Below are 26,209 nucleotides of genomic sequence, written 5' to 3' on the forward strand. Positions count from 1 at the left end.
CTCTAGAGAGCAGTACCATAACACACCCCTAGAGAGCAGTACCATAACACACCTCTAGGGAGCAGTACCATAACACACCTCTAGGGAGCAGTACCATAACACACCTCTAGAGAGCAGTACCATAACACACCCGTAGAGAGCAGTACCATAACACACCTCTAGAGAGCAGTACCATAACACACCCCTCGCGAGCAGTATCATAACACACCCGTAGAGAGCAGTACCATAACACACCTGTAGGGAGCAGTACCATAACATACCTCTAGGGAGCAGTACCATAACACACCTCTAGGGAGCAGTACCATAACACACCTCTAGGGAGCAGTACCATAACACACCCCTAGAGAGCAGTACCATAACACACCCCTAGAGAGCAGTACCATAACATACCTCTAGGGAGCAGTACCATAACACACCTCTAGGGAGCAGTACCATAACACACCTCTAGAGAGCAGTACCATAACACACCCCTAGAGAGCAGTACCATAACACACCCCTAGAGAGCAGTACCATAACATACCTCTAGGGAGCAGTACCATAACATACCTCTAGGGAGCAGTACCATTACACACCCCTAGGGAGCAGTACCATAACACACCCCTAGAGAGCAGTACCATAACACACCCCTAGAGGGCAGTACCATAACACACCCGTAAAGAGCAGTACCATAACACACCTCTAGGGAGCAGTACCATAACATACCTCTAGGGAGCAGTACCATAACACACCTCTAGGGAGCAGTACCATAACACACCTCTAGGGAGCAGTACCATAACATTCCTCTAGGGAGCAGTACCATAACATACCTCTAGGGAGCAGTACCATAACACACCCCTAGAGAGCAGTACCATAACACACCCCTAGAGAGCAGTACCATAACACACCCGTAGAGAGCAGTACCAAAACACACCTCTAGGGAGCAGTACCATAACATACCTCTAGGGAGCAGTACCATAACACACCCCTAGGGAGCAGTACCATAACACACCCCTAGAGAGCAGTACCATAACACACCTCTAGGGAGCAGTACCATAACACACCTCTAGAGAGCAGTACCATAACATACCTCTAGGGAGCAGTACCATAACACACCCCTAGAGAGCAGTACCATAACACACCTCTAGAGAGCAGTACCATAACACACCTCTAGAGAGCAGTACCATAACACACCCCTAGAGAGCAGTACCATAACACACCTCTAGGGAGCAGTACCATAACACACCTCTAGAGAGCAGTACCATAACACACCCCTAGAGAGCAGTACCATAACACACCCCTAGAGAGCAGTACCATAACACACCTCTAGGGAGCAGTACCATAACACACCTCTAGAGAGCAGTACCGTAACACACCTCTAGGGAGCAGTACCATAACACACCTCTAGAGAGCAGTACCATAACACACCTCTAGGGAGTAATGTTGGACTATCTATTAGTTGTCATCTAGCTCCTCTGCCACATGCTTTCCTCTCCGTTTGGATCCAAGTGAAATGGTCACTGACTAAGTTTGGATCCAAATGAAATGGTCATTGACAAAGTTTGGATCGAAATGAAATGGTCATTGACTAAGTTTGGATCCAAATGAAATGATCATTGACTAAGTTTGGATCCAAATGAAATGATCATTGACTAATTACAATACAGAGATGATCATGCACTATTATGCTTCAAAAGCAAATGGTCTCATGTTTAACACTTTTATTTCAGCCCTTAAAAATATAAAATGACCTCGACACTTGCGCGTCATCAGAGCACAAACAAATATGCACAAATAAGATAGCGAACTTCCTTGGCTGCTATGATAGCCAGTTAACGAAGTCGCCATTCACAAGTAAAAAGTAGTCAGGTGCACCCAGGTAAAACATCATCAGAATCATTGAGGCGGTTCAATTAATCTGGCCCGGGCGCCTGTGTAGGTGTGTTTTGCACCTGCTGAAAGTTGATTGCATTGGAACCGGACTGCCTCCCGGGCGTGAGCCAGGTGCCCCGCTCTGTCCGACGACTTCGTCGGCTCAAAACAAAACTGATGTAATTAAGCATTTGTAGTAATGAGTAGGATTCTGTGTTTTCACATGCAAAAGTGATTGATTTTGATAAAAACGCTTTATCTGCCTTCCCTCCTCGCTTTTGCCCGATGACATGATGGACCATAGCCCGGTGTACAAAAGGCCGGATTAATCAAAACCCCTCTCTGCTGTCCACCCAATGTCTGTATGTAAATACCCCAACCAGAAGCCATGGATTACAGGCAACATCTGCACTGAGCTAAAGGCTAGAGCTGCAACTTTCAAGGAGCGAGACTCTAACCCGGAAGCTTATAAGAAATCCAGCTATGCCCTCCAACGAAACATCAAACAGGCAAAGCATCAATACAGGACTAAGATCGAATCGTAGTACACCGGCTCCGACACTCATCGGATGTGGCAGAGCTTGCAAACTATTACAGACTACAAAGGGAAGCACAGCCGAGAGCTGCCCAGTGACACGAGCCTACCAGACGGGCTAAATAACTTCTATGCTCGCTTCGAGGCAACACTGAAACATGCATGAGAGCATCAGCTGTTCCGGACGACTGTGTGATCATGCTCTCCGCAGCCGATGTGAGTAAGACCTTTCAATAGGTCAGCATTCACAAGGCCGCTGGGCCAGGCGGATTACCAAGACGTGCATTCGTTGACCAACTAGCAAGTGTCTTCACTGACATTTTCAACCTCTCCATACCTGAGTCTGTAATAACAACATGTTTCAAGTAGTCCACTATAGTCCCTGTGCCCAAGAACACTAAGGTAACCTGCTTAAATGACTACCAACCTGTAGCACTCACATCTGTAGCCATGAAGTGCTTTGAAAGGCTGGTCGTGGCTCACAACACCATTATCCCAGAAACCCTAGACCCACACCAATTTGCATACCGCCCCAACCGATCCACAGATGATGCAATCTCTATTGGACTCCACACTGCCCTTTCACACCTGGACAAATGGAACATATATGTGAGAATGCTATTCATTGACTACAGCTCAGCGTTCAACACCATAGTGCCCTCAAAGCTCATCACTAAGTTAAGGACCCTGGGACTAAACACCTCCCTCTGCAACTGGATCCCGGACTTCCTGGCGGGCCACCCCCAGGTGGTAAGGGTAGGTAACAACACATCCGCCACACTGATCCTCAACACGGGGGCCCCTAAGGGGTGCGTGCTCAGTCCCCTCCTGTACTCCCTGTTCACTCATGACTGCACGGACAGGCATGACTACAACACCATCATTATGTTTGGTAGGCCTGATCACCAACAACGAGACAGCCTATAGGGAGGAGGTCAGAGACCTGACTGTGTGGTGCAAGGACAACAAACTCTCCCTCAACGTGATCAAGACAAAGGAGATGAGTGTGGACTACAGGAAAAGGAGGACTGAGCACGCCCCCATTCTCATCGACGGGGCTGTAGTGGAGCAGCTTGAGAGCTTCAAGATCCTTGGCGTCCACCAACAAACTAACACGGTCCAAGCACACCAAGACAGTCGTGAAGAGAGCACGACAAAACCTATTCCCCCTCAGGAGACTGAAAAGATTTGGCATGGGTCCTCAGATCCTCAAAAGGTTCTACAGCTGCACCATCGAGAGCATCCTGACGGGTTGCATCACCGCCTGGTATGGCAACTGCTCGACCTCTGACTGCAAGGCACTACAGAGGGTTGTGCGTACGGCCCAGTACATCACCAGGGCCAAGCTTCCTGACATCCAGGACCTCTATATCAGGCGGAGTCAGACGAAGGCCCTAAAATTGTCAAAGACTCCAGCCACCCTAGTCATAGACTGTTCTCTCTGCTACCACACGTTAAGCGGTACCGGAGCGCCAAGTCTAGGTCCATGAGGCTTCTAAACATCTTCTACCCCCAAGCCAAAAGACTCCTGAACACCTAATGAAATGGCTACCCAGACTATTTGCATTGCCCCCCCCCCCCTATACTGCAGCTACTCTCTGTTATTATCTATGCATAGTCACTTTAATAACTCTACCTACATGTACATATTACCTCAATTACCTTGACTAACCGGTGCCCCCGCACATTGACTCTGTACTGGTACCCCCTGTATATAGCCCGCTATTGTTATCTTACTGCTGCTCTTTAATTATTTGTTACTTTTATTTCTTACTTTTTTAGGTATTTTCTTAAAACTGCATTGTTGGTTAAGGGCTTGTAAGTAAGCATTTCACTGTAATGCTTATATTCGGCGCATGTGACAAATAAAATGTTATTGGATTTAAGTTGTGCGACCCTAACTTGGTAACTTGGCTAGCTACGTGATTAAATGAGTCTGTTTTCAACAAAACCATTTTAGACTATTGTATTTTAACCAAGCAAGAGTAATAAACCTTCAATCAGTACTGAGTGAATTAAAAAAATAATTTTGGAACAAACGCTTCCAGACTATCCATTTAAATGGTCTGTCAAAATCAGTGTTTTAAGAACAGGGTTCCTAGTGTAATGGTTAGAGATGTACCGCCTGTGGATCTGAAGATTGTGGGCTCGCCTCCCGGAGGATACATTTTGACCATTATTTAGTTTATAGTTTTGACAGCCCCTTCCCGACACACACACACTTATTTTCATTTATTAGGTTGCTCTTAAAAGAGCCTTTGGGTTTGTGGAGTGGCAGGCAAGTGGCAGTGAGTGTGGTGGTGTGTACAACTGCGTGAATCTTGCTAGGACAGAGGAGAGACCAGCTCTCAGACTCTAAAGGAAGAGGTTGTTGCCCTCATCCGGAGATGCACGCCATCCCTACGGTAGTGCCCAGGGACACAGTGCTTAATGGCAGAGTGGCGGATTGTGGGCATGAGCCTATAAGCAAGAAATGCAAACACCAGCTGGTTGACAGAGCATCGGGCCATCTCTATGCGCTTGTTGATGTCCTCCTCCCATTGGAACATCCAACTCCTCCGCTGCGCAATGTCAGAGTAGACCACTGTTGACCCAGGGAACATTCAGGTGACTACCTCCAAATCCGCTCGCATCTGACGCACCAGGGCTGTCACCTTTGTGTGTCCCAAGTCATTTCCACCGAGGTGGATGACTATGATGTCAGGGGGAGCAGCAGCACCTCTGCTGGCGCAGAACATGGAGCAGTTTGCCCCGCTTCATTCCTCGCTCTCCGAGCCACCTAATCAATTGAAAGGTTGTGATGTTTTCCAACCGCCCTGGCACGTTTACATCATTTAGCAGACGCTCTTATCCAGAGCGACTTACAAATTGGTGCATTCACCTTATGATATTCAGTGGAACAACCACTTTACAATAGTACATCTATATTTTTTTTTGGGGGGGGGAGGGTTAGAAGGATTACTTAATCCTATCCCAGGTATTCCTTAAAGAGGTGGGGTTTCAGGTGTCTCCGGAAGGTGGTGATTGACTCAGCTGTCCTGGCGTCGTGAGGGAGCTTGTTCCACCATTGGGGTGCCAGAGCAGCGAACAGTTTTGACTGGGCTGAGCGGAAACTGTGCTTCCGCAGAGGTAGGGGGCCCAGCAGGCCAGGGGTGGATGAACGCAGTGCCCTTCTTTGGGTGTAGGGACTGATCAGAGCCTGAAGGTACGGAGGTGCCGTTCCCCTCACAGCTCCATAGGCAAGCACCATGGTCTTGTAGCAGATGCAAGTTTCAACTGGAAGCCAGTGGAGTGTGCGGAGGAGCGGGGAGACGTGCGAGAACTTGGGAAGGTTGAACACCAGACGGGCTGCGGCGTTCTGGATGAATTGTAGGGGTTTAATGGCACAGGCAGGGAGCCCCGCCAACAGCGAGTTGCAGTAATCCAGACAGGATTGGCATGCTTCTCAAACCAGTGGATTCACGAATGCCCAACAAGCCACACAGTCTTCATGCCGACATCCATGTTGATGAATGAGTAAATGCCTGGAAGCCCAGGAAAAAAGGGTGCGAAATGTGGTAGTAGTATAGATGTGGAATGAATAGTACTGCATTCTAATTGAAAATTATCATATGCAGATTCCTTTCTTGCTCCCGTTTCAAGGACAAGAAACAATTTTCTGTATGTTTCTCATTTTTCTAGACAACATTCCTATTGAAGCACCAAGTCCAATCTGTTCTACCTGTTGTATTTCTATGAGCATCAACGTAAGGCGTTATCTCTACTCAGAGGATCTCCTGTCAGACTTTCTCTCTCCCTTTTTATCTCTGTGATAGGCTAATTTACTTTTAATGCTGTGTTATGTTGTACTATAATTTAGTAAAATCACCTTCCGGTGTAAAAACCCTGGAAATTAGATAGACAAAACTGTTTTAAGTGAGAAGTATTGGCATTGGTCTGAGCACCACAATGCCTACTTCATGTTCTCCAGCACACAGCTACTATAGTAGCTATGTTGGTCTGTCTATTGTACTTCAAACAAGGTGTATGCAGGTTTCTTAGGATTGTGACGACACACACACACACACACACACACACACACACACACACACACACACACACACACACACACACACACACACACACACATGATAAGACACGAGCTCTACACACACGTACACATGGATTTTGTATTGTAGATATGTGGTAGTAGAGTAGTGGCCCAGGGGAACACAATGTGTTGTGAAAAGTGTTGTGAAATTGAATCTCATGTATTATTTTAAATTGTATATAACTGCCTTAATGTTGCTGGGCCCCAGTCAGCAGCTAATGGGGATCCTTAATCAATAAAAATCCTTAATAAATACAAACCTTCTCAAACAATGTAATTCATACTCTTAGATAAGGTTCTCCCACAATTTTTTTATTTTTAAATGTTTTATTTCACCTTTATTTAACCAGGTGTAAACCAGAACAAGTTCTCATTTACAACTGTGACCTGGCCAAGATAAAGCAAAGCAGTTCGACACATACAACAACACAGAGTTACACATGGAATAAACAAACATACAGTCATTAATACAGTAGAAAAAGTCTATATACAGTGTGTGCAAATGCGGTAAGAGAAGGGAGGTAAGGCAATAAAAGGCCATGGTGTCAAAGTAATTACAATATAGCAATTCAACACTGGAGTGATAGATGTGCAGAAGATGAATGTGCAAGTAGAGATACTGGGGTTCAAAGGAGCAAAATGAAAGAAAAAATACAGTATGGGGATGAGGTAGTTGGATGTGCTATTTACAGACGGGCTATGTACAGGTGCAGTGATCTGTGAGCTGCTCTGACAGCTGGTGCTTAAAGTTAGTGAGGGAGATATGAGTCTCCAACTTCAGTGATTTTTGCAATTCGTTCCAGTCATTGGCAGCGGAGAACAGGAAGGAAAGGCGACCAAAGGAGGAATTGGCTTTGGGGGTGACCAGTGAAATATACCTGCTGGAGCGCGTGCTACGGGTGGGTGCTGCTATGGTAACCAGTGAGCTGAGATAAGGCGGGGCTTTACCTAGCAAAGATTTATAAATGACCTGGAGCCAGTGGGTTTGGCGACGAGTATGAAGCGAGGGCCAGCCAACGAGAGCGTACAGGTCACAGTGGTGGGTAGTATATGGGGCTTTGGTGACAAAACGGATGGCACTGTGATAGACTGCATCCAATTTGTTGAGTAGAGTGTTGGAGGCTATTTTGTAAATGACATCGCCGAAGTCGAGGATAGTCAGTTTTACGAGGGTATGTTTGGCAGCATGAGTGAAGGATGCTTTGTTGTGAAATAGGAAGCCGATTCTAGATTTAATTTTGGATTGGAGATGCTTAATGTGAGTCTGGAAGGAGAGTTTACAGTCTAACCAGACACCTAGGTATTTGTAGTTGCCCACATATTCTAAGTCATAACCGTCCAGGTGGGCAGGTGTGGGCAGCGATCGGTTGAAGAGCATGCATTTCGTTTTACTTGCATTTAAGAGCAGTTGGAGGCCACGGAAGGAGAGTTGTATGGCATTGAAACTCGTCTGGAGGTTAGTTAACACAGTGTCTAAAGAAAGGCCAGAAGTATACAGAATGGTGACGTCTGCGTAGAGGTGGGTCAGAGAATCACCAGCAGCAAGAGCGACATCATTGATGTATACAGAGAAAAGAGTCGGCTCGAGAATTGAACCCTGTGGCACCCCCATAGAGACTGCCAGAGGTCCGGACAACAGGCCCTCCAATTTGACACACTGAACTCTATCAGAAAAGTAGTTGGTGAACCAAGCGAGGCAGTCATTTGAGAAACCAAGGCTGTTGAGTCTGCCGATAAGAATGTGGTGATTGACAGAGTCGAAAGCCTTGGCCAGGTCGATGAATACGACTGCACAGTATTGTCTCTTATCGATGGCGGTTATGATATTGTTTAGGACGTTGAGTGTGGCTGAGGTCCACCCATGACCAGCTTGGAAACCAGATTGCATAGCGGAGAAGGTGCGGTGGGATTCTAAATGGTCGGTAATCTGTTTGTTAACTTGGCTTTCAAAGACCTTAGAAAGGCAGGGTAGGATAAATATAGGTCTGTAGCAGTTTGGGTCTAGATTGTCTCCCCATTTGAAGAGGGGGATGACCGCGTCAGCTTTCCAATCTTTGGGAATCTCAGACTATACGAAAGAGAGGTTGAACAGGCTAGTAATAGGGGTTGCAACAATTTTGGGCAGATAATTTTAGAAAGATAGGGTCCAGATTGTCTAGCCCGGCTGATTTGTAGGGGCCAGATTTTGCAGCCCTTTCAGAACATCAGCTATCTGGATTTGGGTGAAAGAGAAATGGGGAGGCTTGGGCGAGTTGCTGTGGGGGGTGCCGGGCTGTTGACCGGGGTAGGGGTAGCCAGGTGGAAAGCATGGCCAGCCGTAGAAAAATGCTTATTGAAATTCTCAATTATCGTGGATTTATCGGTGGTGACAGTCTTTCCTAGCCTCAGTGCAGTGGGCAGCTCGGAGGAAGTGCTCTTATTCTCCATGGACTTTACAGTGTCCCAAAACGTTTTTGAGTTTGTGCTACAGGATGCAAATTTATGTTTGAAAAAGCTAGCCTTAGCTTTCCTAAATGCCTGCTGGTTCCTATCTTCCCTGAAAAATGGCATATTACGGGGGCTATTCGATGCTAATGCAGTACGCCACAAGATGTTTTTGTGCTGGTCAAGGGCAGTCAGGTCTGGAGTGAACCAAGGGCTATATCTGTTCCTGGTTCGTCATTATTTGAATGGGGCATGCTTATTTAAGATGGTGAGGAAATCACTTTTAAAGAATAACCAGGCATCCTCTACTGACGGGATGAGGTCAATATCCTTCCAGGATACCCGGGCCAGGTCGATTAGAAAGGCCTGCTCGCTGAAGTGTTTTAGGGAGCATTTGACAGTGATGAGGGGTGGTTGTTTGACCGCAGACCCATTACGGATGCAGGCAATGAGGCAGTGATCGCTGAGATCTTAGTTGAAGACAGCAGAGGTGTATTTGGAGGGCAAATTGGTTAGGATGATATCTATGAGGGTGCCCGTGTTTACGGATTTGGGGTTGTACCTGGTAGGTTAATTGACAATTTGTGTGAGATTGAGGGCATCAAGCTTAGATTGTAGGATGGTCGGGGTGTTAAGAATGTCCCAGTTTAGGTCACCTAGCAGCACGAGCTCTGAAGATAGATGGGGGGCAATCAATTCACATATGGTGTCCAGAGCACAGCTGAGGGCAGAGGGTGGTCTATAGCAAGCGGCAATGGTGAGAGACTTGTTTCTGGAAAGGTGGATTTTTAAAAGTAGAAGCTCGAATTGTTTGGGTACAGATCTGGAATGTAAGATATAACTCTGCAGGCTATCTCTGCAGTAGATTGCAACTCCGCCCCCTTTGGCAGTTATATCTTGTCGGAAAATGTTATAGTTAGGGATGGAAGTTTCAGGGTTTTTGGTGGTCTTCCTAAGCCAGGATTCAGACACGGTTAGGACATCCAGGTTGGTAGAGTGTGCTAAAGCAGTGAATAAAACAAACTTAGGGAGAAGGCTTCTAATGTTAACATGCATGAAACCAAGGCTTTACAGTTACAGAAGTCAACAGATGAGAGCACCTGGGGAATAGGAGTGGAGCTAGGCACTGCAGGGCCTGGATTAACCTCTACATCATTAGAGGAACAGAGGAGAAGTAGGATAAGGCTAAAGGCTATAAGAACTGGTCGTCTAGTACGTTCGGAACAGAGAGTAAAAGGAGCAGGTTTCTGGGCGCAATAGAATAGATTCGAGGCATAATATACAGACAAAGGTATGGTAGGATGTGAATACAGTGGAGGTAAACCTAGACATTGAGTGATGATGAGAGAGATATTGTCTCTAGAAACATCATTTAAACCAGGTGATGTCACCGCATGTGTGGGAGGTGGAACTAACGGGTTAGCTAAGGCATATTGAGCAGAGCTAGAGGCTCTACAGTGAAATAAGACAATAATCACTAACCAGAACAGCAATGGACAAGGCATATTGACATTATGGAGAGACAAGCGTAGCCGAGTGATCATAGGGGTCCAGTGTCTAGTTAGGCTGGCTGGCTGGAGACACGGCGATTCAGACAGCTAGTGGGCCGGGGATAGCAAGCTAGCAGAACGGCCTTAGAGGGACGTCGCGACGGAAGAAGTCTGTTGTAGCCTCCTCGTGCGGAGCCTCCTCGTGCGGTTACGTCGGCAGACCAGTCGTGATGGATTAGTAAAGGGGTCCAGTCCCATTGGCAAAATAGGTATAGTGGCCCAAGAAATTGGTCGATGAATCTCTTCAGCTAACAGTCCAATATGCTCTAGACAGCTAGCGTGCCGCGGCTAGCAGGCTAGCAGATGGGCATTCAGGGGACTTCGCGACGGAGGGGCCAATAATGTGACTTGTACGGCACACAAGGTAAAGTATTGGATTTTTACATTTCACACACCACACCTTCTCAAACAGCCTAATAAATACTCTTCAGAGGGATAAATTGGACTTTACAGTCTCTTGCTATTAAAATAATGTATATATATCAATAGGCTGTGTGTATTTTTAGATATAGGCCTATAGAGCCCCACAGTGGAGGTGTCATAAAACCTAGTTGTCAAAAGGGAAATGGTTCGAATCGTTTCTCCACCATTCATTTTTCCCATAGGGAATTTTAGAAACACTTAAAATATGGGATGTGTTTCATGTAGGCTTACCCTGGCGTGACGTTCTGATAACCATATAAACCTCTCTTGGACTAGGTGACTAATATATTTGGCTCTATTTGCTCTCAGATTCGAAAAAACTAATCAGCATCAAAGTAGATATAATGCAAGACTACAAATCCCTGCAAGCTCCTACACATCATCTCTAGCTAGCTGACACCTTTGCTAACAGGCATTGTGTCAATTTAAAACTTGCACAAGACAATTCACAGAATTGTCAATTTAAAGAAATGTTGCCAATTTATTCATTACAAAATGTAACTAACATTAAACAGTTAATCCAGATATTCTTAACTTTGCCTCGATGCAGCAGTCTCGTCCAGATCATGGCATTTGGTAGGATGTGATAGCCACATTAGCAGCTAATTAGTGTTCCATTTTTGTGGGGTAAATACAGGCAAATATATTGATAAAAGTCACCTAGTCCTAGAGAGATTTACATGGTTCTCAAAACATCACGCCAGGGTAAGCCTACACAAAACCCAGCCCTTATCTGAAGTGTTTCTAAAATCCCCTAAAAAATGAATGGTGGAAAAGCAATTGTAACCATTTCCTTGTTTGACCGGTAGGTTTTATGGGTATTCTGACTCATACTGTGGTACTCTATTGTATGCCTAAATGTAGCATCACCATCTTTACTGAAAAAATAAATACAAATACAAACAGAACTTTAAGCTACATATTCATTTGAAAGAGGTCATGAATTGTCCATTGATATGCACAGCAATTGATAAAAGAGGACCATGTTTTCAAAACAAGTGGGTTAGAGTTTATGTCAAAATCAGGAATGCAGACAGATTCTATAGACCTCTCTAACTATATGAGTAACTGTGTCCAACACACCACCACATGTTATGTTGCACATCTACTGACCAAAAAAAGCATGTGACTATGAAATGTATATTTTTCTCAATGACATATATTGCAAAATAAATAAAAATAAACAGCAAAGAACAACAGGCAGGTACCACATAAAGTTCTACAAGACAAAACAGCTCACTCAATCAAGCCTTATGGTCTAAGTATAAAAGTAAAGCTTGCTTTCGTATAATAAAAAAGGCTTGAAAAAGTAATGGACTGGGATAATATCTTAATGCGGTGTGTGAAGAATCCATTACTTTACCTTGTATGCAATACAAATTGCATTATTGTGGAAGCACCTTATCGTAGAATATGAATCACACTGTTTGAGAAGGTTTGAATCCTAAGCAACCTGCCTACACATTGTTTGAAGTACAATAGACCAACATAGCTACTGTGTTGCACCAATTTGTAAGTCGCTCTGGATAAGAGCGTCTGCTAAATGACGTAAATGTAATGTAAATGTACTGTAGTAGGTCAAAGCAGGAACACCTTGGTAGAGCATGGGTGAAGTAAGCATTCTGGTGCTCATGTGAATTTCAGACCAATGCCTACTTCACTTAAAACATATTTTTTGGTTTCTAATGAATCAATATGGACTGGCAGTCGATATGTGTGTGTGTGTGTGTGTGTGCGCTTGTGTCTGCCAGTAAGCGCTTTTGATGTGGTCAGTTTGTTTGTCTGTTGATCATTCAGTAAGGCCTCCGCCTCTGTCTTGGATCGTGATTGGCCTTGACAAGAAATAATCTTAAAAGATGGATCCAAAAAAACAATTATTGATTTTCAGGAAGGATGGGGGGACAAGGGTGAGGTGGAAAAAGGTGTGTTTTGACTCAAGTTGGAGTTTTCTGAAAAAGCTGATCTTAAAAATGAAGGCTATTGATCTTAGTGTCAGAGTTAGAATGTTAATGGCATTTAATCAATCTGCTGCCAGCCATCTGACTCCTGTAGTGTAAAAAGACTGACTGACTGCCTGAGATAGGAGGTTCACAGTACCCTGGGGTTGCAAAGGAAGGATATATTACTGTAAACTTTGGAAATACAGGTAGCCATCTCCATCCCAACCAGCACAGACACACACAAACACACGGACACACACACAACTCTGCACATGCATGCATTAACACACACACTGGCATGCAAACACACAATCAAATCTACTCCTACGGCAGGAACTTTATGGCCACCGCAATGATGCACACCAATCTGAGTGTGCACACTAAATACTTCCCTGTAGCCCATTCAGTCACAGCACAGGGAACATCCCTTTTCTGCTTTAGGTCTGTCTTAGGTCAGTTAGGATCACCACTTGATTTTAAGAATGTGAAATGTCAGAATAATAGTAGAGAGAATGATTTATTTCAGATTTTATTTCTTTCATCACATTCCCAGTTGGTCAGAAGTTTATATACACTCAATTAGTAATTGGTAGCATTGCCATTAACTTGTTTAACTTGGGTCAAACGTTTCGGGTAGCCTTCCACAAGCTTCCCACAATAAGTTGGGTGAATTTTGGCCCATTTCTCCTGACAGAGATGGTGTAAACCTCCAGGTTTGTTGGCCTCCTTGCTCGCACACGCTTTTTCAGTTCTGCCCACAAATTTTCTATAGGATTGAGGTAAGGGCTTTGTGATGGCCACTCCAATACCTTGACTTTGTTGTCCTTAAACCCATTTTGCCACAACTTTGGAAGTATGCTTGGGGTCATTGTCCATTTGGAAGACCCATTTGCGACCAAGCTTTAACTTCCTGACTGATGTCTTGAGACGTTGCTTCAATATATCCACATAATTTTCCTCCCTCATGATGCCATCTATTTTGTGAAGTGCACCAGTCTCTCCTGCAGCAAAGCACCCCCACAACATGATGCTGCCAACCCCCGTGCTTCAAGGTTGGGATGGTGTTCTTCGGCTTGCAAGCCTCCCCCTTTTCACTCCAAACATAACGATGGTCATTATGGCCAAACAGTTCTATTTTTGTTTCATCAGAACAGAGGACATTTCTCCAAAAAGTACGATCTTTGTCCCTATGTGCAGTTGCAAACCGTAGTCGGGCTTTATTATGGCGGTTTTGGAGCAGTGGCTTCTTCCTTGCTGAGTGGCCTTTCAGGTTATGTCGATATAGGACTCGTTTTACTGTGGATATAGATACTTTTGTACCTGTTTCCTCCAGCATCTTCACAAGGTCCTTGATTTGCACTTTTCGCACCAAAGTACGTTCACCTCTAGGAGACAGAACGCGTCTCCTTCCTGAGCGGTATGACGGCTGCGTGGTCCCATGGTGTTTATACTTTTTTATTAGATTTTATTTCACCTTTATTTAACCAGGTAGGCTAGTTGAGAACAAGTTGGCGTACTATTGTTTGTACAGATGAATGTGGTACCTTCAGGCGTTTGGAAATTGCTCCCAAGGATGAACCAGACTTGTGGAGGTCAACAATGTTTTTCTGAGGTCTTGGCTGATTTCTTTTGGCTGATTTCTTTTCTGATTTCTTTTGGCTGATTTTCCCATGATATCAAGCAAAGAGGCACTGAGTTTGAAGGTAGGCCTTGAAATACATCCACAGATGCACCTCCAATTGACTCAAATTATGTCAATTAGCCTATCAGAAGCTTATAAAGCCATGACATCATTTTCTGGAATTTTCCAAGCTGTTTAAAGGCACATTCAACTTAGTGTATGTAAACTTCTGACCCACTGGAATTGTGATACAGTGAATTATAAGTGAAATAATATGTCTGTAAACAATTGTTGAAATATTACTTGTGTCATGCACAAAGTAGATGTCCTAATCGACTTGCCAAAACTATAGTTTGTTAACAAGAAATTTGTGGAGTGGTTGAAAAACAAGTTTTAATGACTCCAACCTAAGTGTATGTAAACTTCTGACTTCAACTGTATATACTGTATGTATGTGTGTGTGTGTGTATGTGTGTGTGTGTGTACCTGGAAGAATCCTGGAGGTACGGGTCCCACTGGCATTCCCTCTCCTGGGGGAAGGTTCCCAAGGATGGGACTGGGAGCTGCTGCTGCACTCTGGAAGACAAACACACACACGCGCACACACATAAAGTCAGGTTAGATCATGAGGATGGTGTATCAGTGAGGCGGTACCTGTTAACACACTCATGCAGAAAAGGTCAAAAGACATCCAACTTTCCAACACCAGGTGACCCAAAGAAGAGCTGCCAATATCCCACAATATTTTAACCAACTCAAATTCACAGAACCCTAGTTAAATCCATAATCCAGCCCATGACTACCTATAATCCAGCCCATGACAATCTATAATCCGGCCCATGACTACCTATAATCCAGCCCATGACTACAACTAATCCAGCCCATGACTACAACTAATCCAGCCCTTGACTACAACTAATCCAGCCCATGACTACAACTAAACCAGCCCTTGACTACAACTAATCCAGCCTATGACTACCTATATTCCAGGACATGACTACCTATAATCTAGCCCATGACTACCTATATTCCAGGACATGACTACCTATATTCCAGGACATGGCTACCTATAATCCAGGACATGGCTACCTATAATCCAGGACATGACTACCTATAATCCAGGACATGACTACCTATAATCCAGCCCATGACTACCTATAATCCAGCCCATGACTACCTATATTCCAGGACATGGCTACCTATAATCCAGGACATGGCTACCTATAATCCAGGACATGACTATCTATAATCCAGGACATGACTACCTATAATCCAGCCCATGACTACCTATAATCCAGCCCATGACTACCTATAATCCAGCCCATGACTACCTATAATCCAGCCCATGACTACCTATTATACAGGAGCAGATCATAACAGTAGCCCAGTTTGTTATCATGTCGTGATCAAACGAGTCTCCCCTCCGTCCTCTGTCTCTGTCTCAGTGGGCTCTTTCCTGTGTGTGTTCCTGACCTGGCACTGTGGCATCGTGGCAGGCCAGCCGCCCAGGTTATTTTTACTCTTTATATTGTTTTCTCTCAGACGGGTGGCGCGGGCACGTTTCACCACTGCCTCGGACTGCTTCCTGTGCTATAGTACAAACTCCCCAATATTACCAAGCTCCAAACACACCACCAGGCAACGGCTATGGGCAGGGAGGCAGGGAGATGGGCACGGACAGGAGCGTAATTAAGGGTCAAGGTTCAGAGGTAGGGGATGGAGGTGAGATGCTGGTGGCCCGCAAAGAGGTGGTGAGTGGTCCGACACATTGGTGAGTGATAGGGAAGACAGTCTACGCCCTTCCCACACACACACACAGTCTCCCAAACATTACAATACCACAACCTCCACCTCTTAGTTATGGTTTCTCTGCACAGACAACATATAGGATTCTTCTAATGTATACTATCAACTGTTAATAGTCAGAAATGAACAGTATCAGTATCAGCAGCGTTGTATCAAACGTGGTCCGCAAAATAATAAACATTTCAGTAAATGCAGTTTCTTGCTGTTTGTTTGCATATCTTCTCACTCCCTTTCTCCCCCTTCTCTGCCTCTCTCTCCACCCCTCCACTCTTTCCTGTCATCTCTCTGTCGTCCTCTCTCCCCCTCTTCCTTCATCCTCTCTCTTCATCCTCTACCTCTCCCTCCTTAGGCATAGACTGTGAGACAGACTCAAACTCTGAAGTTTCCGCTGGCTGATTTTTTAGGTCAGACTGCAACACAGTTACTAATCAGAGCCAAGATAATGGCAAACTACTCCCACCCCACTGTGTGGGGACAGGATACATACAGTTCTTGTGTTGAAATTGCACTGCTCTACGTAAACAGAGTGTGTGTATTTGGCTTAAACGAATGAAAGTATGGATGTAAGGCTCAGTGGCGGAGAACATGGTTCAGGACAGGTGTGGGACATACGTGTTTGTGTGTTCACAGTACTGCACTCTCTCTGGGAATGGTAGTGTTCTTTCCCCTGCCTTCATTTCTCCTCTCACTCCGGATTACCCAGCATGCTTTCCACTCACTGGCAGCCTGGAGGTCTGCTGAGTCTGCCTTCTCAGAGATAGAGGGGGGGGGGGGGGAGAAATATCTACCTGACCTGCTGACTAAGCAGCCTTTTCCAAATAAACCAACAAGAAAAACATCAAGATATTCCCTGCCCCCACTGCACAGCAGCCTCCTTTACTGGGAGAAAACAACAACGACAACAACAGCCTTCCAGCCCTACAGCCCCTGCAACACACAACACAGACAGACTCAACACAACAGCCTTCCAGCCCTACAGCCCCTACAACACACAACACAGACAGCCTCAACACAACAGCCTTCCAGCCCTACAGCCCCTACAACACACAACACAGACAGCCTCAACACAACAGCCTCCCAGCCCTACAGCCCCTACAACACACAACACAGACAGCCTCAACACAACAGCCTTCCAGCCCTACAGCCCCTACAACACACAACACAGACAGCCTCAACACAACAGCCTCCCAGCCCTACAGCCCCTACAACACACAACACAGACAGCCTCAACACAACAGCCTTCCAGCCCTACAGCCCCTGCAACACACAACACAGACAGACTCAACACAACAGCCTTCCAGCCCTACAGCCCCTGCAACACACAACACAGACAGCCTCAACACAACAGCCTCCCAGCCCTACAGCCCCTGCAACACACAACACAGACAGCCTCAACACAACAGCCTCCTAGCCCTACAGCCCCTGCAACACACAACACAGACAGACTCAACACAACAGCCTTCCAGCCCTACAACACACAACACAGACAGCCTCAACACAACAGCCTTCCAGCCCTACAACACACAACACAGACAGCCTCAACACAACAGCCTCCCAGCCCTACAACACACAACACAGACAGCCTCAACACAACAGCCTCCCAGCCCTACAACACACAACACAGACAGCCTCAACACAACAGCCTCCCAGCACTACAACACACAACACAGACAGACTCAACACAACGCCAACCACCCTGTTACAGGGACACACTACGCCAACCACCCTGTTACAGGGTTACACTACGCCAACCACCCTGTTACAGGGACACACTACGCCAACCACCCTGTTACAGAGACACACTACGCCAACCACCCTGTTACAGGGACACACTACGCCAACCACCCTGTTACAGGGTTACACTACGCCAACCACCCTGTTACAGGGTTACACTACGCCAACCACCCTGTTACAGGGTTACACTACGCCAACCACCCTGTTACAGGGTCACACTACGCCAACCACCCTGTTACAGGGTCACACTACGCCAACCACCCTGTTACAGGGTCACACTACGCCAACCACCCTGTTACAGGGTTACACTACGCCAACCACCCTGTTACAGGGACACACTACGCCAACCACCCTGTTACAGGGACACACTACGCCAACCACCCTGTTACAGGGACACACTACGCCAACCACCCTGTTACAGGGACACACTACGCTAACCACCCTGTTACAGGGTTACACTACGCCAACCACCCTGTTACAGGGTTACACTACGCCAACCACCCTGTTACAGGGTTACACTACGCCAACCACCCTGTTACAGGGTTACACTACGCCAACCACCCTGTTACAGGGTTACACTATGCCAACCACCCTGTTACAGAGTTACACTACGCCAACCACCCTGTTACAGAGTTACACTACGCTAACCACACTGTTACAGGGTTACACTACGCCAACCACCCTGTTACAGGGTTACACTACGCTAACCACCCTGTTACAGGGTTACACTACGCCAACCAGCCTGTTACAGGGTTACACTACACCAACCACACTGTTACAGGGTTACACTACGCTAACCACACTGTTACAGTACGCTAACCACACTGTTACAGGATTACACTATGCTAACCACACTGTTACACTACACTAAACACACTGTTACAGGATTACACTATGCTAACCACACTGTTACACTACACTAACCACACTGTTACAGGATTACACTATGCTAACCACACTGTTACACTACACTAACCACACTGTTACAGGATTACACTATGCTAACCACACTGTTACACTACACTAACCACACTGTTACAGGATTACACTATGCTAACCACACTGTTACACTACGCTCAGGGTTGGAAAGTAAGTGAGTACATGTAATCAATACATGTAATCTGATTAGAAAAAAATTAACTGTAATTGTTACGTTAAGAGCAAATATATTATAATCAGATTATGGATACTTTTGAAAAACTAGATGATTACTTATTGGATTCATTTTAAATTCATAAAGGATGTTTGCGAGAGGAAAAAACATCGACACATTTGTTTTCTCAATGACATTCAATTCAGCATTGAAAAAAGGTGCAAATTTAAGTTTGTTCCACATGAGCAAGTCAGACCACTATGATGAACACCAAATGTGTTTGATGGATCATTTTTGTCTTCTTCTAATGCCTCTTAAGGGAAAAGTAATCCAAAAGTAACGGAGTTTGGCTAATACAAAAGTTCCGTTACTGATTACAATTTGACAGGTAACTAGTTACTGTAACAGATTACATTTAGAAAGTAACATACCCAATCCTGACTACTCTCACCACACTGTTACAGGGTTACACTACGCCATCCACACTGTTACAGGGTTACACTACGCCATCCACACTGTCACGGGGTTACACTACGCCATCCACACTGGTCACGGGGTTATACTATACTAACCACATTGTTATAGTGTTACACTACGCCATCCATACTGTTACACTATGCTAACCACACTGTTACAGGGTTACACTACGCCATCCACACTGTTACAGGGTTACACTACGCCATCCACACTGGTCACGGGGTTATACTATACTAACCACATTGTTATAGTGTTACACTACGCCATCCATACTGTTACACTATGCTAACCACACTGTTACAGGGTTACACTATGCTAACAACATTGTTATAGAGTTACACTACGCCATCCACACTGTTACACTACGCTAACCACACTGTTACAGGGTTACACTATGCTAACCACATTGTTATAGAGTTACACTACGCCATCCACTGTTACACTATGCTAACCACACTGTTACAGGGTTACACTATGCTAACCACATTGTTATAGAGTTACACTACGCCATCCACTGTTACACTATGCTAACCACACTGTTACAGGGTTACACTATGCTAACAACATTGTTATAGAGTTACACTACGCCATCCACTGTTACAGCTTGGCACACCTGTAGTTGGGTTGTTCTCCCATTCTTCTCTGCAGATCCTCTCAAGCTCTGTCATGTTGGATGGGGAGCATCGCTGCACAGCTATTTTCAGGTCTCTCCAGAGATGCTCAATCAGGTTTAAGTCCGGGCTCTGGCTGGACCACTCAAGGACATTCAGAGACTTGTCCTTAAGCCACTCCTGTGTTGTCTTGGTTGTGTACTTAGGGGTGTTGTCCTGTTTTAAGGTGAACCTTAGCCCCAGTCTAAGGTCCCGAGTGCTCTGGAGAAGGTTATCATCAAGGATCGCTCTGCACTTTGCTCCGTTCATCTTTCCCTTGATCCTGACTAGTCTCTCAGTCCCTGCCGCTGAAAGACATCCCCACAGCATAATGCTGCCACCACCATGCTTCACCGTAGGGATGGTGCCAGGTTTCCTCCAGACGTGAAGCTTGGCATTCAGGCCAAAAAGTTAAATCGTGGTTTCATCAGAACAGAGAATCTTGTTTCTCATGGTCTGAGAGTCCTTTAGGTGCCTTTTGGCAAACTCCAAGCGGGCTGTTATGTGCCTTTTACTGAGGAGTGGCTTCCATCTGGCCACTCTACCATAAAAACCTGATTGATGGAGTGCTGCAGAGATGGTTGTCCTTCTGGAAGGTTCTCCCATCTCCACAGAAGAACTCTGGAACTCTGTCAGAGTGGCCATCGGGTTCTTGGTCACCTCCCTGACCAAGACCCTTCTCCCCCGATTGCTCAGTTTGGCCAGGAAGCCAGCTCTAGGAAGAGTCTTGGTGGTTCCAAACTTCTTCCATTTAAGAATGATGGAGTCCACTGTGTTTTTGGGGACCTTCAATGCTGCAGAAATGTTTTGGTACCCTTCCCCAGATCTGTGCCTCAAGACAATTCCTTTGACCTCATGGCTTGGTTTTGCTCTGACATGAACTTTCAACAATGGCACCTAATATAGACAGGTGTGTGCCTTTCCAAATCATGTCCAATCAATTGAATTTACCACAGGTGAACTCCAATGAAGTTGTAGAAACATCTCAAGGATGATCAATGTAAACAAGCTGCACCTGAGCTTCATTTCGAGTCTATAAGGTATTTCAGTTTTTTATTTTTAATACATTTGCAAAATAAATCTAACATCTGTTTTGCTTTGTCATCATGGGGCATTGTGTGTAGATTGATGAGGGAAAAAATGAATTAAATGAATTTAAAATAAGCTACAGTATAACGTAACAAAATGTGGAAAGAATCAAGGTGTCTGAATACTTTCCGAATGCACTGCATCTTACTTTCTGTCTATCCTTCTCATTCCTTATTAATCTAAATATATTACTTTCAATATTTTTTTATTCATTACTCTAGTTAGTAGCACTGTTCTGTGTACCTGCAATCTTTGCTTGTGCGTCTCCATGTTTGTGTGCGTCTCCGTGTGTGTGTGTGTGTGTGTGTGTGTGTGTGTGTGTGTGTGTGTGTGTGTGTGTGTGTGTGTGTGTGTGTGTGTGTGTGTGTGTGTGTGTCAGGGGAGAGTGGTGTTCTCAGGAGTGTTCCACCACTGGGAGGGAGGAACTCATGTCTGCTGATTATAGAAGAGACTGAAGAGACGTGAGTGGAATCCCAACACACTGTGTCATCTCTGTCTGTCAGCCTCAGTGTCTGGATCTCTGTCTGTCAGCCTCAGTGTCTGGATCTCTGTCTGTCAGCCTCAGTGTCTGGATCTCTGTCTGTCAGCCTCAGTGTCTGGATCTCTGTCTGTCAGCCTCAGTGTCTGGATCTCTGTCTGTCAGCCTCAGTGTCTGGATCTCTGTCTGTCAGCCTCAGTGTCTGGATCTCTGTCTGTCAGCCTCAGTGTCTGGATCTCTGTCTGTCAGCCTCAGTGTCTGGATCTCTGTCTCTCAGCCTCAGTGTCTGGATCTCTGTCTCTCAGCCTCAGTGTCTGGATCTCTGTCTGTCAGCCTCAGTGTCTGGATCTCTGTCTGTCAGCCTCAGTGTCTGGATCTCTGTCTGTCAGCCTCAGTGTCTGGATCTCTGTCTGTCAGCCTCAGTGTCTGGATCTCTGTCTGTCAGCCTCAGTGTCTGGATCTCTGTCTGTCAGCCTCAGTGTCTGGATCTCTGTCTGTCAGCCTCAGTGTCTGGATCTCTGTCTGTCAGCCTCAGTGTCTGGAGCTCTGTCTCTCAGCCTCAGTGTCTGGATCTCTATCTCTCAGCCTCAGTGTCTGGATCTCTGTCTGTCAGCCTCAGTGTCTGGATCTCTGTCTCTCAGCCTCAGTGTCTGGATCTCTGTCTCTCAGCCTCAGTGTCTGGATCTCTGTCTGTCAGCCTCAGTGTCTGGATCTCTGTCTCTCAGCCTCAGTGTCTGGATCTCTGTCTCTCAGCCTCAGTGTCTGGATCTCTGTCTGTCAGCCTCAGTGTCTGGATCTCTGTCTGTCAGCCTCAGTGTCTGGATCTCTGTCTGTCAGCCTCAGTGTCTGGATCTCTGTCTGTCAGCCTCAGTGTCTGGATCTCTGTCTGTCAGCCTCAGTGTCTGGATCTCTGTCTCTCAGCCTCAGTGTCTGGAGCTCTGTCTGTCAGCCTCAGTGTCTGGATCTCTGTCTGTCAGCCTCAGTGTCTGGATCTCTGTCTCTCAGCCTCAGTGTCTGGAGCTCTGTCTGTCAGCCTCAGTGTCTGGATCTCTGTCTGTCAGCCTCAGTGTCTGGATCTCTGTCTCTCAGCCTCAGTGTCTGGATATCTGTCTCTCAGCCTCAGTGTCTGGAGCTCTGTCTGTCAGTCTCAGTGTCTGGATCTCCGTCTCTCAGCCTCAGTGTCTGGATCTCTGTCTGTCAGCCTCAGTGTCTGGATCTCTGTCTCTCAGCCTCAGTGTCTGGATCTCTGTCTGTCAGCCTCAGTGTCTGGATCTCTGTCTGTCAGCCTCAGTGTCTGGATCTCTGTCTCTCAGCCTCAGTGTCTGGATCTCTGTCTCTCAGCCTCAGTGTCTGGATCTCTGTCTCTCAGCCTCAGTGTCTGGATCTCTGTCTCTCAGCCTCAGTGTCTGGATCTCTGTCTGTCAGCCTCAGTGTCTGGATCTCTGTCTGTCAGCCTCAGTGTCTGGATCTGTGTCTCTCAGCCTCAGTGTCTGGATCTCTGTCTCTCAGCCTCAGTGTCTGGATCTCTGTCTGTCACCCTCAGTGTCTGGATCTCTGTCTCTCAGCCTCAGTGTCTGGATCTCTGTCTCTCAGCCTCAGTGTCTGGATCTCTATCTCTCAGCCTCAGTGTCTGGATCTCTGTCTCTCAGCCTCAGTGTCTGGATCTCTGTCTCTCAGCCTCAGTGTCTGGATCTCTGTCTGTCAGCCTCAGTGTCTGGATCTCTGTCTGTCAGCCTCAGTGTCTGGATCTCTGTCTCTCAGCCTCAGTGTCTGGATCTCTGTCTCTCAGCCTCAGTGTCTGGATCTCTGTCTGTCAGCCTCAGTGTCTGGATCTCTGTCTGTCAGCCTCAGTGTCTGGATCTCTGTCTGTCAGCCTCAGTGTCTGGATCTCTGTCTCTCAGCCTCAGTGTCTGGATCACTCTGTCGGTCTCAACACCAGCTCACACAACCCAACCGTCTCACTCTGTTTCACTCTTCTTTCCATACAACCTCACTCTGTCTCACTCTAACTTGCCTCATCCTGTATCTCTTATTCTCTCCCTTTGTCTCTTCTCCTGTCATCTCTCTCACTTCACGATGTCTCACGCTATCTCCCTCCGTCTCAATCTCTGTCATCCTGCCTCTCTCTTTTACTCTCACTCGCCCACTATCACTTTCACTCACTCTACCGCCATCTGTTTGTCTGGCTATAGAATGATTGGAAGCTACGACAAACAACAGTGTGTAAATGGAATGCAACACTGTGTATCTACACACATGCTGACAAACAAGTCTTGTGTGATCTTCATTCTACAGTTGTGGGAGATTTTCACCAGAGAGGAAGGCTAGTTAGGAAGACTGCAGCCAGACAGAAGTTCTGGTAAACGTGCCTGGGAGGGAAAGGTGGGGGGTGGAGACGGATAGACAGGGAGGGAAAGGTGGGGGGTGGAGACGGATAGACAGGGAGGGAAAGGTGGGGGGTGGAGACGGATAGACAGGGAGGGAAAGGTGGGGGGTGGAGACGGATAGACAGGGAGGGAAAGGTGGGGGGTGGAGACGGATAGACAGGAAGGGAAGAGGGAGGTGGAGACGGATAGACAGGGAGGGAAAGGTGGGGGGTGGAGACGGATAGACAGGGAGGGAAAGGTGGGGGGTGGAGACGGATAGACAGGGAGGGAAAGGTGGGGGGTGGAGACGGATAGACAGGGAGGGAAAGGTGGGGGGTGGAGACGGATAGACAGGGAGGGAAAGGTGGGGGGTGGAGACGGATAGACAGGGAGGGAAAGGTGGGGGGTGGAGACGGATAGACAGGGAGGGAAAGGTGGGGGGTGGAGACGGATAGACAGGGAGGGAAGAGGGAGGTGGAGACGGATAGACAGGGAGGGAAGAGGGAGGTGGAGACGGATAGATAGGGAGGGAAAGGGTGGGGGTGGAGACGGATAGACATGTTGGGAAAGGCGGTGGGTGGAGATGGATAGACAGGGAGAGAAAGGGGGTGGGGAGTGGGTGGAGACGGATAGACAGGGAGAGAAAGGGGGTGGGGAGTGGGTGGAGACGGATAGACAGGGAGAGAAAGGGGGTGGGGAGTGGGTGGAGACGGATAGACAGGGAGAGAAAGGGGGTGGGGAGTGGGTGGAGACGGATAGACAGGGAGAGAAAGGGGGTGGGGAGTGGGTGGAGACGGATAGACAGGGAGGGAAAGGGGGTGGGGAGTGGGTGGAGACGGATAGACAGGGAGGGAAAGGGGGTGGGGAGTGGGTGGAGACGGATAGACAGGGAGGGAAAGGGGGTGGGGAGTGGGTGGAGACGGATAGACAGGGAGGGAAAGGGGGTGGTGGTGGGTGGAGACGGATAGACAGGGAGGGAGGAAAGGGGGTTGGAGAGAGGTGAGAGAAGAGAGTGAGAGATAGAAAGAGGGAGTCAGGGAGAGAAAGAGTGGGACAGGGTATGTGTGTGTGTGTGTGTGTTGTGTGTAGTCTTACTGGTCTCAAGGCCAGCATTAACACAGGAAATACAAATGACACAGCACAGGAAGGAACTCACTAACAGCTCCTTCCCTCCCTCCCGCCCTGCCCTCGACCCCCACTTCTCTTTCTCACTCCCTCCATCCTCTCAAATGCCATTAGTCCCCTTCCTGAATGAGGGAGGAGGAAATGGAGAAAAAGATGCTACTCTGCATGAAAAACACACACACTAATGCACATCTGGGTTTGGTGGGCCTGAATAGATTTTTTAGAGGAAAACAACCTGGTGAAAATAAGAGTATCAAGTTACTATTTGGTAATTACTCTGTACACTAATGGTGTGTGTGTAAATGTGCATGTGCACGGTTGGAGCAGTTCCTTAGAACTGTACTGAGAATGGAAACCAGTAGTGGTGAAAAACAAACTTGAAGACTAAGCCAGGAGAGAAAAGGTTGTACTTGTCTGAAAGATGAGAATAGTTTCTCTGCTTTTACCATGCATTATTCACCGTCTCCCATGGCGACCGGAGACATTTCAACACTCTCCGCTATTCACTCCTGAGCCTGCGTACGCTCACTGCCCAACTCACTTATCAATTTCAGGTCGGAAAGGTTTATAATCGCACCCTGACATTCACAGTTCCCTACCCAAAATACTGTACACTTCTTTTACTTAGGGAGAGTGAGATAGTGTATCTATTCCCAACGAGAGGAGCCTTCTCTAACCACTTCCCGAGGTGTGTGTGCGTGCATGTATAGCAAATAGAGATGCGTGAAACTTACTCCTCAGCCTTAAAGATGCACTATGCAGAAATCGTGTAGCCATTTCCTGGCTGCTAAAATTCTAATAGTTTGCCTAATCTCAGTTTGTGTGTCAAAACAAGCAAGTACAGTGTAGAGAATCATTGTACCATCTAAATCGCTGTGAAATACACTGCTCAAAAAAATAAAGGGAACACTTAAACAACACATCCTAGATCTGAATGAAAGAAATAATCTTATTAAATAC

General features: G+C 46.5%; 1 protein-coding gene across 1 annotated transcript in view; it reads right to left on the reverse strand.

Annotated features, from left to right (window-relative positions):
• LOC115200279 (single-stranded DNA-binding protein 2) overlaps positions 1 to 26,209 on the reverse strand; it is a 116,351-nt gene that overhangs the window by 14,405 nt on the left and 75,737 nt on the right. Inside the window, exon 5 of the mRNA XM_029763217.1 lies at positions 14,918 to 15,007. Coding sequence (XP_029619077.1) covers positions 14,918 to 15,007 — 90 coding nt within the window. The remainder of the gene's footprint in view (positions 1 to 14,917; positions 15,008 to 26,209) is intronic.

This window comes from Salmo trutta, chromosome 9 (genome assembly GCF_901001165.1).
Source record: "Salmo trutta chromosome 9, fSalTru1.1, whole genome shotgun sequence".
Lineage (NCBI taxonomy): Eukaryota > Metazoa > Chordata > Actinopteri > Salmoniformes > Salmonidae > Salmo > Salmo trutta.